The sequence below is a fragment of the Passer domesticus genome, chromosome 20 (assembly GCF_036417665.1).
Source record: "Passer domesticus isolate bPasDom1 chromosome 20, bPasDom1.hap1, whole genome shotgun sequence".
Lineage (NCBI taxonomy): Eukaryota > Metazoa > Chordata > Aves > Passeriformes > Passeridae > Passer > Passer domesticus.
In genome coordinates, this window is record NC_087493.1 from 6,777,474 (window position 1) to 6,790,320 (window position 12,847).

The 12,847-nt window shown below is 39.8% G+C and overlaps 1 protein-coding gene across 4 annotated transcripts in view; it reads left to right on the forward strand.

The window, feature by feature from the left end:
- Positions 1 to 12,847, forward strand: part of CA10 (carbonic anhydrase 10) — a 170,062-nt gene that overhangs the window by 131,573 nt on the left and 25,642 nt on the right. For all 4 annotated transcript variants that reach the window (XM_064395854.1, XM_064395855.1, XM_064395856.1 and 1 more), the window contains one exon: positions 3,308 to 3,493. In XM_064395854.1, coding sequence (XP_064251924.1) covers positions 3,308 to 3,493 — 186 coding nt within the window. The remainder of the gene's footprint in view (positions 1 to 3,307; positions 3,494 to 12,847) is intronic.

Here is a 12,847-nt window from a genome sequence, read left to right on the forward strand (position 1 = left end):
CTTCTGTCTGGGGATTTTGCCACGGATAATATTACCTGTTTGGAAATGTTTCTAAATCTGTGAGGAAAATGAGGTCAACTGAGATTGTGGCCTGATCATTAACTTGTATGATTTTGGGCTTTCCTGTTTTCTCAGACCAGCTTTATGGATGATTTTATATATTTTCTCTACTGCAGTCTCATTTCTAGCACATAAGATAAATGTGAATATTGATCTTTTTTAAAAAGAGGAGGTCAAGATTTAGTGCTTATTTCTTCCCCAGGTTTGTTTGCTGAGTTTTCATCTTTGTATAACTTTCAAGTCAAACACTCAGAAAACAAAGCAGAGCAAGGAGCAACACAAAGGCCACCATGCTGAAACACCTGAAATCCATCTGACTAATTAAGGAAATAATTATATAGATCTTAACAGGTCTTTTTTATGAGCCTTTTAAACTATTCTGTAACATTTTTTCCAGTCCACATATAAAAATTAAATACTGTGCTTTTTGGAGTAGCAGAGATTGTTCACTGAGACAGGAAAAGGCAACATCTTTCCCATAAGATGCCCATTCTCCATACCGTTTACTTTGTAGGGTAATGTACAAAATGCAGAAAATACTTCCTTGTTAACTTCTACACCTGCAACCTTTCTTAAGGCCACATGCAAGTTTGCTTTCCCCAAAACCAACTTAGTTGCCTGTTCTGAAATGAGTCACCAACACTTTAAAGGCTCAGTACTAGAAATATGGAGAATCCTCGTATCAGTAGTGAACAAGATCAGAACCTCATTTTCCTGCTATAGCCCTTAAAACTGCACAAAAGGAAAAGAAAATTTATTATTTGCTCTGCAAAAGGCATTTGTGGGTATTGAGCTTGCAAACAGAGGGTGAACACATTCAAGTGTTTCTGTGTCCTAACTGTAAATGGTTATACTAGAAATGTACACCTGTAAAGGTGGTAAGATTTTGGGGTTGTGTATAAACCAGACAATATCCTGAACGGCAAGAAATAAATTCACATATTATGGTCCTTCTCACAATCAAGGACAGCCAACTGTAGAGCCTGGGCAAGTCATAATGTCGCCTCACAAAAAAAAGTTCCTCAATATTTCAGCCTTTTCATTCAGCTGTGATCTCAGTACATGGAAAATATAACACCCTACTTCATAAATGGGCATGTCCTGAAGGTGCAGTTTGGTGCTGAATCTCAAGTGGTCTCTGCAGCTCCTCTTTCTTTGGACACACACAACAAAACCAGTGCTTCCTTTAAACCTGAGAAAGCCCTTAAAAGGGCTTGTATTTTTCATATTGAAGATCTTGGACTTTGTTCTGCCTGGTGCCCAGTCTGTGCCCATGCAGGAGAATTTAACAGTCTCACTTCTAGAGTTCACACTTCTCAGGACAGAAATGAGGCACCTCAGATGCTTCACTGCTTTACTGGTATTCCCCATCTGCAGCTATGCAGGAAAATTCTGGTTCCAAAAAGTCAATACCATGTCATTATGAGCACTGCACTTTTATGAAGGACAAATGTTACTCCTGTTCATGAATTTGCCTCTTATCATTTCTCCTCTCTGTTCTGTGGAGAGTGATTTGATTCACACTGGGGGTTATTTGGGTCAGTTTTACTTGGGGAGAGAAAATAATGGTAACCTCATTTGAGATTTATGCCAATTTAAGTAAGAAAATGGATTCTGAATATTTTTACATAGCTGCTGAGTTTAACTGAGGGTTCAGTGAAGAATGAGCTTCCAAATGTGAATAAGAGGCTTTATCCATTTTCCCCTGTTTGTTTTTAAACTCCATTTGCTATTTATGATTACCAATTTTGTGTCATTTATATTCAGTGTACTGAAACTGAGTTCAATAAACTAACCTTCTTTGACTTATTAAGCTAAACTTGGTATTTAATTATTATGCATGCAAAGTCAAGTAAAAAAAGTAAAGAGCATTTATAAATAAAATCATTGTGGCATATTTGCAGCAAACAGGAATATCTGTCTTTATGACTTTTCATAAGAAATTTATTACTGCTTATTTTAAATTGGAATAAACACAAAAAAAAAAAGTAGAACATCTGTATCAAAGTGTAAAGAACCACAACAATCAAAATCTGTTTAATCTCCTTCATTTAGTTCAAGTGCACAGTCTGTTCTGTGTAACTTTTTATAACATACTGTGAAAGAAAACAGGTCATTTAAACTCAGTAATTAGTATTATAGATAAAATGACACTGCAGCACATTACCATAATATTAATTATGGTAATACTTACTATTAATTACCATGATACTGATGTAGTATAGGATATAATACATAATATTCAACGTCTTTAATTTTACATTGAAGTACAACAAAGCATATTGTTGCTACACTTCTGCTTCTCAAATTAAATGAATGTTATTCAAGTGTACATTTGTATCCATGCAGAATGTTTAAAAATAAATAATAACTCTAATTCAAACTGGTATATTTGACTTTCTAATGGCATAAATTAAAGAACTTCTTGATCTACAAACTTTTTCTAAGACAGTGCAAATAATAACAGAATTATATTCCATATGAAAAATTTGTGCAATCATTTTTCATTACAACAGCTGTAAATCAGTTTGCAAATAAAACACAACATCCAGCCTTTTAAAGAATAAAGATGAATCTTAAGGAGATATTTGATGTGTAGTAGGAACTAGGCATATATAATCAAATTGGAATTAATTCTGTACTCCTCTGGCTAAAAGACCTGACAATTGTACACATAAAATATTTATAACAAAACAAAGAGACTTGCATGGGAAGACGGTGAAAGTTTTTATCTGCAGCTCCGGGAGGCATAGAGTTCCCTATTAATGAAAAATTGCATCTCAGCTTTTTGCAGCACCTTTACTTTTGGGTAACTGTTATAAATATTAAAAGAAGGGGGGGAAAATTAAATTTCAGATTTGTTCAAGTGTACTTTAATAATTTATGTCAGCTGAAATGTTCCCATTTCCTGTGCAGAAATTTTCAAATGAAGCCATTATTCAGACCTGGCAAGAAAAGTACTCTAAAAACCTACTTAATTAGAAGTGCAACAGTCCTATTCACCACGTCAGCCCAAGGCTAAAATGTGTACATAGGGTTTTAGCAAAATATTTGAATAAACAACGTAAGGTTCAAAGCAGAAATTGAAGTGTGACCCGAGGTTGGTTGTTTCATCTCACAACCACAAGATGCGTCGCTGTATTTGAGTGAAGGTGTGTAAAGAGCAAAGTCTCCAATCAGTTTGCTAGATTTGCAGATTATTTTGAAAAAATCTTTTTTTTTTTTGTCTCCTCTCCGCTTTGTTTAGGTCAGTGGGACAATGTACAACACAGGGAGACACGTGTCCCTCCGGTTAGACAAGGAGCACCTGGTGAACATCTCCGGGGGCCCAATGACCTACAGTCACCGCCTGGAGGAAATCCGGTTACACTTTGGCAGCGAGGACAGCCAGGGGTCAGAGCACCTCCTCAATGGCCAGGCCTTTTCTGGAGAGGTATGTCACCATAGGAATTACCCACCTCTTATTTCTGCCCGAAGGTATTTGCAAGTTAATCTGTAAAAATTGTTTTCTGTAAAAATTGTAGCCATTCTGAAAATTAGGGAATTGGGGTTTTTTTCTTTTTTAACCAAGCACTGCAAATTTTGTGACTTATATCTCCAAATGACACTGCTGTGTTTATTGTATATCTGTGCTACTTACAAACAAACCAGGTCTCTTTGGATGGGGCCTTTATGTCTCTTGTAAAGGCAAGAATGAGATTAACTACAAAGTAATGCTGGAAGTGCTTCAAATTCCCACAGAAGTGCTACTTCTGTTTCTCATTGGTGTGTAACACTTCACATTGAGTACCATCCTGCCTTTGATTCATGCAGAAACAAGGTGATACTTAATTCTGGAGATGACTCCACAGAATTCTGCTCAAAAAATAAAGTTAACTGCATACATAGTCCCTGGCGGAATAGCAATGCTTTGTGTTAAACACATGTCTATAATATGTATTTCCTGTTCCAAGAAAGACCATAATTTCTTGATCCTGATACCTATTCTAGAATGGCCCATTATTCTTGCTGGATAAATATTTTAGTGGCTTAGATGGAGCCCTTTTTCAAGATTTACAATAAAGTTTGCTGACTTTCTGGGACAAACAAAATGGGATCCTTCCATTTTCCTTCTATAGGAACATTCTCATATAAAAGAGATGCATGAGGTTTGCAGCACCCCATCCTCCTCCAGCTTGGGCCATGGCTGTGAACTACGCAGTGTCCAACTCTACAACTCAAAATAATGCTTCACAGTAACTCTGTGTTACTTTAGGGATTATTTTTAAAGCCACTCTGTTACCATTTTTTCAGAATACCAAAAAAAGAACAGCTTTTTTATCATAAAGCACTTATTTTCTCAGAGATGAGTAATCAAATTAACATCTGTACTATGCATCACAGACTGGTGATGAGTCACTTAATGTGTGGCATTTTCTTTGGCACTGAGCAACAGCAGTTATTTAGGAGTAAGAAATTAATTGCAGCATTGTTGCATGATGATGTTATAATTGATGGTAATCATTGGCTTTGTTTTATAAGCTACATATGACCTGTGGCAGCTTTTTTTGTGGAATTACTAATGTCTTATGCAACTGATTTTGGTTGCCTTTGTTCAATTCTATAAGTGAACTCATCATGTATTGTTCCTTTAAGCTCTGAAAGTAAAGGATGTTGTAGCAAACAAGATCTTTGCTGTTCAGACACATGAGAGTAATATTCAAACTAAAAAAGTTAACTGAACATGAAAGCAAAAATCTGGTTGAAACATACCATGGGACTTCTAAGGTATCACCACCACTTCAGATGCTCTAAAAAGAGTTTTTAAGTTTTTAATTCATCAGTCCTAGTCTATAACAATGTAAAAATGTAGAGCATTGTTTGGCAATACTTATTACCTAGGCTCTTCTAGTTTTGAAAGTTGGAGTTCTGAAGTACTATTAATATTTGGTGTTTTTTAATAGAGACCTCAACTTTTCTTACTAGGAGCATAAAACTGAGCTTAGTGGAAACTGATGTCAGTCAGTCAGGCACAGCTGGATCTGCAGTGTGTGCAGGATTCATCTTGTTGTCTGAATCCTCCTGCAGTGAATAGAAAGAGCTCAGCACCTTCAAAGGATTAATCAGTCCTGACAGCCAGAGCTGAGTCTCTTAGGACAAGGCAAATCACTCTGTGGAGATGCATTTCCCTTGACAACAGAGAACAGACAAACAGCAGGCAGAAGAGTTGAGATTCAAGGACTCCTTTTCAGATACTGGGATGAATTCTGTCCTTTGAAGGTGTGTTTTTCAATGTTTTGGGCAAGTGAACTCCAGCAAGGTCAAGCATTAATTACTAATTTGAGCCTAAATCTGCACAGTTAAGTCTTACTTCTAGAACATGCTATTCCAAACGATAGGCCCAGATGCAAATCAGTGGTGCTGAATGACTGCAGATTTCCAGGGAAGGGCAGCAGCTGATGGAGTTCTTTGAGTGTACATCCACCCATGCAAGTGCTGCTTGTATAAATGAGGGCTCTTCCACAAGCTCTCAGCACTGAGGGATGTAACATCTTCATCTCTCAGCAGTGAGAGGGGGAATGCTGCAGGTAAACAAGCCAGCTGACTTCCTGGGAGAGTGTCTTGGTGATGTCACAGGTACTTTCAAGGCTTGATGCTAATTACTATTCACTCCTGCCTTAGATAATGCTGTCAGTGGAGATGGGATAAAGAAAAATAACTGCCTAGGTTCATTAGTCTAATTTAGCTGGTGCAGGTAAGAATAGCAATGAATATTTGCTGGCTTAGGCTTTAGGAACCAGGGAAAAATCATTGCAGGACTGCATTGTATGACTGCTAATTGCAGACTGAGCTGCCAGGGCTGGCCCTGATACTGCTGGTCTCAGCTGTGTTGGATGAACCCTCTGTGGGCCTTCCAGAAACCTCTGTTTAACTGGGGAAACAATTCCCAAGTTACCCAAGAAGGATGATTGTGCTGGTTTTGCATTAATTGAGTTTTGCTGAGGAGGGAATGAGCCCAGGCATGCCAGTGATGTTCTAAGAGAAGCTGTTAAGAGCTTCCTCCCTGCCTGGCAAAAACCAATTGCTGGCTGGCTCTGAGAATACCCATGCTGATAAGCCAAATAAAGAGTAAAACACACCCCTGTGAGATGCAATTTTAAAATGAACAAAGCCCAGGATTTTATCTTTTTTTTAGCTTCTGCCCTGAGTACAGGCAACAGGCCAGCCCGGCCCCTCCGCGCGGTCCCGGCAGGGCCAGGGCCTGCTCCGATGTAGCGCTGGCAGAGCCGGGTCCCGTTTCTCTCAGAGCGGCCAGGCAGGCCCACAGTTTGGCTGAAATTCTGCTGAGTTTCACCAGAAACTGCTGGGGAGAGGAAGCCATTGGCCCACCGGGGCGACCTCTGAGTTCTAGCCTGGCTGCCGAGATCCTAGCAGACCATCCCTCCCCTCCCAGAGCAGCCGCCATTGTTCTGGCCCGCGGCCCTGCCATCCTGGCCCAGCCCCTCCAGCGAAGCCTAAAACACTCCACCTCAACTGCCCCAGCCACTGCCCGGGCAAGATATTAACCTTTTTAGTGCACAGATGAAACCTACAAACATCAAATCTTTCTCTCGAGTGAAAGAAATGCAAAGAGTGAAGATACAGAGAGAACAACATGAGACATGAAGGTCATAAAGAAGTAGTCAAGTCCCAGATAGGAGGGGTTGAGGAGATGCCTTAGTCCTGGCATGAAATCCTCTTGTAAGGCAATGGAGAAGGTATAATTGGTATATCAGACTCCTTTTCCCTCTAACTCATTGAAAAGCATGGGGGCATGAAGCATTCAAATTGTAGATGTGAGCAAAGGCATCTATGCTAAAGCAAGCAGATATTGAAGTAGCTGTGAGCCCTTGAGAAGTTTGAACACAGAGAGAGAAATAAGAGTGAAGACCCTTTGCCCCCATAGAAAGAAGAAGACCTCTGTTCCCAGAGATGATCTCAGAGATAGATAAAGAGAACCTTTGCTTTTGAACAGCTCATCCTTAAAATAGTACCCCCTAAGTTGACATGGCCCATAAACGCGGCTGTGGGAAGGCTGCAAAAGATGGGAGTGACTTCATGATTGCAGATTTCTGGGTGGCTGCTATTCGTGGAAATTAAAAGCCATGACAGAACAGTTTTCTTGTGAAGAAGTCTCCATAGCATAGTCTCCATAGCAAGAGAGACTTCTATCCCTAAGTGAACTGAAGAAAGACTATTCTAGAAGTGATAAACTGACTGAATTGTTTCTGTACGTTGTCAGTGGGAAGGGGGGGGGCGGGAAGAAGTGTTCTGAAGGGTTTAGTCTGATTCTTATTATTCTTTTAGTTCTTTTAATAAAGCTTTTCTTTATACTCTTTAAAGTTTAAGCCTGCTTTGCTATTCTCCTAATCCTGTCCCGTAGCAGAAAATAAGTATATTCTAGTGGGTGCATAGCGTTTGGCCAGCCCTAGACCCGCCACATTAATCTATTCCAGTAGATCACGATCAGAATTATTCCTACTGCTTCTTTCCTCCATTCTCATCCAGTCTGTTCCCTCATTTTCACTGAGGTCTCCAAGTCATATTAGAATCAAGACTGCAGAGAGGCAGGGGGTGCTGGGGAGAGGGCAGGGGACAGGACAGCACCTCTCCCTCCTAGCACTGCAAGACTTAGATTGGCTCAGGCCTAAATTAAATCCAAGTCCAGACAAAGCAGAAGCCTTTAAAGAGTCCCAATCCACCTTGAACCACCTTTTAATGTTCTTTACACATCTGGAAATCCTACTGACATCCACACTAAAGAAGTAGTTTATTTTAGGGACCTTTATTGCCTAGTTCTGCAAGTGGACAGGCACTCAGAGCAAGTTGAAGAGCACTGGAGTAGTAACATAGGATGAAAAACAGCCTAGAAATAGCAGAATGCTTCAGAACGTGCTATGGACTGAATGATACAGAGAGGCTTGTAATTTCCAGTCTTTAGCTTATAACTAGGTGTTAAAGGCAGTCAAAAGAGATCTCTACAATAATCTGGTTACTTTTTAGCCCCCAATTATCACTTTAGTAGACAGAATAATTGAAGTAATGTTTAAATAGTTCAAGTTTAAGGGCTTTAAAACTGTGCATCAGATTCAGCAATATGTTTGGCACTGGTAACATGGAAAGGCAGGCAGGCTTTGGAATGCTTAAATAAATAAATGGAGTATTTATTTACTATTATATGGACTCAAGTGAGTTTAATTCCCTGTTCTTTGCAGGAGCATCCTACTGTATTACAATGATTAAGGGAAAATCTTGGCTTAGGCAAAGTCTCTGACTAAGACACCAGTCATTTGCGTCTGCTGCCTAATGCCTCTATGCAAAACAGATTTTAATACTTTAGAGTCTGTATCATTTAATGAAAAAGCCCGTTTTCCATTTAATCAGCAGAATTGGCCTGAGTGCCATAGCTCAGGCACTGTCTGCCTTGTTAAAATAAAAGGTAGCAACTTCCAGAAGTTTATGGTAAAAGTGGGACCCTTTAACTTTACCATGTGGCAAAGTCATAAAACAATTTTATGGTCAATTTTTTCCCCTAAGCATAAAAATGAAAAATGTGCTGCAGGAGACCTCCAGTCATTTCGCAGCTGTGCATTGTGGCAACCTTATCACTGCCAAGGCAGAAAGTCAAGGAGCTTAATTATTTGGGGTTATGCACTTTTCACAAACTCATGGCTGGAGACTTTCAAACAAGAGACCGTAGTCCACAACACATGAAAAAAAATTCTTCTTTGCACGCCCTTCCAAAAACCATGGACCACTTATAAACACACAATTATTTAATTTGCTACAGAATAATTAAAATGAAAGTGAGAACAGGATCTGAATAAATGGATAAGTATTGCTGTACACACAGTTTGGAACTGAGATTTACTGCTGCTAAAAGCTGCTGAGAAAACCAATACAAAAATACAAGAAAATGAAGAAAAAAGGGAGAAACTGGAAGTTCTGAAACACCAGTCTCCTCCTGCTACTACCATTTCTTTAACTGCAGGCATGTTTTGTGTGAGTAGGGGACTTCCAGTGATAGTAAAGGATTACTTATAGGGAAATCAGTGTTGTAAATCCAACTTGGGATATTTTTAGAAGCAGGACTGTCAGAAAGACAGCCTATGAGAACCAGACAGCCAGCTGGGATAGTTTAATCCAGCCTGTACCAGAATGCAGAGAGTACTCTGAATTGTTAAATCACAAACAGTGGCTCTGTTACTGAGACTTTCTGTACACCCCAGACTTGCCTGTGAAGTTCCAAACAACCTCCAGAAAACACCTCATGGTGGTGTCATTTATAGAGGAAAAGCTTGAAATCAGATTGTACTAGCACATCATCCTTCCTCTTCCTCGGGAAGGAGGATTAAATCAGATAGTGATACCATTGAGGAGAGGGGACAGGAATCACCTGCTTCTTCCTAACTCCACTCCTCCAGGTGCTCACGGAGCCAGCTGTGAGCAGCCCCTACTACACCAGGTAACCCCGGCATTGCTGCCAACAGCTTGAAGAAGGAAGTTCAAAATTCTGATTTTTCAGTTGTCACAGGCCACTGGTATCACATTTTGCAGCCTCTTGGAAGTAGAGCAGGTAAATTTTAAGTATTTCAGCCAGGAGATAAGGTTACAATATTCCAGTGCTTATTAATGTTGAAAAATCAGCCTCTGGAAAAAGTATCAGCTGAGGAACATGTGTCTAAAGGAGGGGAGACTTAGTAAAATCTCTATAACCTTCAGATGAATGTTGAGCTTCAAAGGAGAAAGTCAGTAGATAACGAGTTAAATTGCCATAGGAACAGAATATAAATCAGGGAGAGGTGGTAGTATTGTCATCACTAAAGAATAGGGAGACTGCTCACATGAGTAATTCAAAATCCCTAAATATGTCTAATGTAGTGTTCCAAAGAAAGGAGCAATGCTACTAACAACCTGTACAAAAGCCCTTGCAGCTACTATGGGCAACCACAAAAGAAAATACAAAGCAATGAAAGGCATTTTTGTTATAATAATTTAGCAAAACAATAAAAACCAGCAAGCAGTTACTGTAGACCTTACCTTGGGCAAAACTCTCATGGACACTGGTCTGGGGCAAAAATATGATTTGGTATTTCTGTACTAAGTGTGGACTGCTAAAATCCCCGTTAGCCCCATCTGTCCTCCCTGATAGCACCCCTGAGATGGATGGGGGATGCTGGGTATCAGATAATAAATAGGAGAGTCCAGGGTTAATGACAGATGAGCCACAACCCTGAGGATCCAGTGAAGCTTCTTAGCCTGTTTGGTGCTGAGCACTCACACTCCACACAAGTTTGTCTCAGTATAAGCTTAAGTGGGATCAAACCCAGTAGGAATTAATTAATTATGTTCAGCTACTTTTCAGTGCTTTGGTTGGGGTTTTTAATGTACTTGCCATGAAAACATTTTGTCAGTGACGATTTGCCATAGGCACATTAGAAAAACACCATATGCAGGTTATTACTCTGAAAGTTCTATCAAAGGCAAAGAGAATTCTGGATTTTAGCTAGAAAAGGCAAGTCCATTACTGTCCATCTCCTTCTATCATCTTGAACTTTATTTACTTTTTCTTATCTAAGTACGAACATGCCACTACTATACTACTCTGCTAATAACAAAACCAGTTGGCAACACAGCCTTCATCTGTTTAACCTTCAGTGCAGGACTGGCCAGAAACAGCTGTCACATTCTCTCAAATGCAAAATTCTTATGAACAAATAAAATAGATTTTTTAAAAATTTCTTTTCCAAGGCATGTTTAATGTGAACAGTATATATTTAGTGTATTTTGTTACATGAATCTTTGCTCTTCTTCACTTTGCCAATTTCTTTTCCATTTCCTCTGACAATCAAAGCAAAGAGTGATCAAAACCTGAGCTATCTGTCCCATACAGCACCTCCAGCCCAGCCTGATGCTTTGAAGTCCATGTTCACAGCACAGCATGGGGGCATGGTCCCATCCTTTCCCATGCTGACACAAGAATTAATCTGACAGCATCCATGGCTACAGGAGCTCAGCCACTCAGTTCTCATTACCTGGTGCTCTTTTGCCTCCCTGAAGACTGAAGTATCCTGATGAGGTTGTGCAGACCCAACTTCTTCTTCCTGCTCCAATCCACCAAACTCTCAGTGCAGCACTTGCACTGCACTAAAATCCATTAAAAAATTCATTAGAGGAGCATGGCTTTCAAATTGGGGTTCTGCTGAGATTCTCCAGAAGAAGCAAACTTTTGCTCTTTTTTATTTTATTTTCTGGGAGAACAGAGAAGCTTATGGTAATGTGCATAAATGATAAATTAGCATACTTGGCTGAAATAAGGAATTCTGATTCAGAAAAGGATAAAAGACTTCTTAGTACTGCTAAGTGTACCACTGTCAAGTGCTTTAGAAGACAGGTTAGTGTTCATTGCTTGCTCTCTTCACATTAAAAAAAACAAGTAAGGATCAATAAAATATCACAAAATATGCTACCAATAAAAACATCATTAAAATATATATAAAGCATTTGCAGAACAATCCACCATGGGCAGCACATGAAGCCTCTTTACCACACACTCCTTTAGCAGGACGTGCCTGTATTTCAAAGACAAAAACTAATAAAGGGTCAGACACATTGCTCATCCCGGTTCTGAGTATTGTGGTTTTGGAGCTCATGGGCTGTTCTGAAGAGTATTGTGGCACTGACCTGTGGAGCCAGTTTTACTCAAATCACACATTACTACACCAAGAATGCTTCAGTTATTTTAAATGTTGGCACATTTTGTTCCATTTTTTCCTTCAGAGCAGTGGAGGCAGTGAAATATTTCCAGTGAGGTGGCTCATGGACAAGCCTGGGAGGGTGGTGCTGCTGTGGTTTCAGCAGCACCCTTCCTGATTTAGGCACAATTTAGTGCCACAATTAGTGGCAGGCAGGAATATTTCCATGTGCACCCAAGGCTGCAAATCACAACCTAACCCCAGGAATTCTCATGTAAGGCAGAGTACTGTGTGGGAGCCTTAAAGCTGCCATGCTCTTGGTACCCAGGTTGTCCCTTTGAGAGTCTGTCTGTACCCACAAACATAATTTTATTCACACTTAGCCAGCCCTTCTTTGGGGAGGGGTATCACAGGAAAACCAGCCAGTTCCTGAAGGCACCTGGTCTGCAGGCTTTTGGATTAATCACAAGACAAACTGGCAGGAAGTCAGGGAGATTTCTGATAGTCTCTGCTTGTCTTTCAGAAAACAATCTCTTTGAAATCAAGTTCCCTCCACAAGGTACTTTGGTTTTGACACATAAGCGTTTTCCAGCAAAACCCTGTTTCAGCAAAAAAATCCCAACTAGTTCTGCTTATGATTAGTGCAAACCCTTATTCTGTGTGAAGCCCAAGGGTGTGTTCAGTTAAGAGGATTTTCGCTGTTTGATTTATAGCTTAGAGCCTCCCCATATACTGTTCCTAAGTCACAAAAGGCACAATAGAGGAACTGTTCTTCCTCCTGACTGGTAGAGCCATTCCCTGGGCAGTTAATTAGAAATAAAAAGAAATCACCCTTATTCTTCCAGATTCTAATGAATGTCAGTCTATTCTATTCTCATAGGATTTTCTTTCAGAAATCCAGGAAAATGATGAAAGGAAAAATGGCAGGGCAGGAAAAAACCCAAAAAACAAAAGCAACAACAACAACAACAAAACAGTTCCAAAAGCCTTTTTCCCATGGCCTATTTGAAAGTACCTCACTATTTTTTAGATATAGTCAGTATTGAATACTTCAAAGAATGCTGGAAATCTTC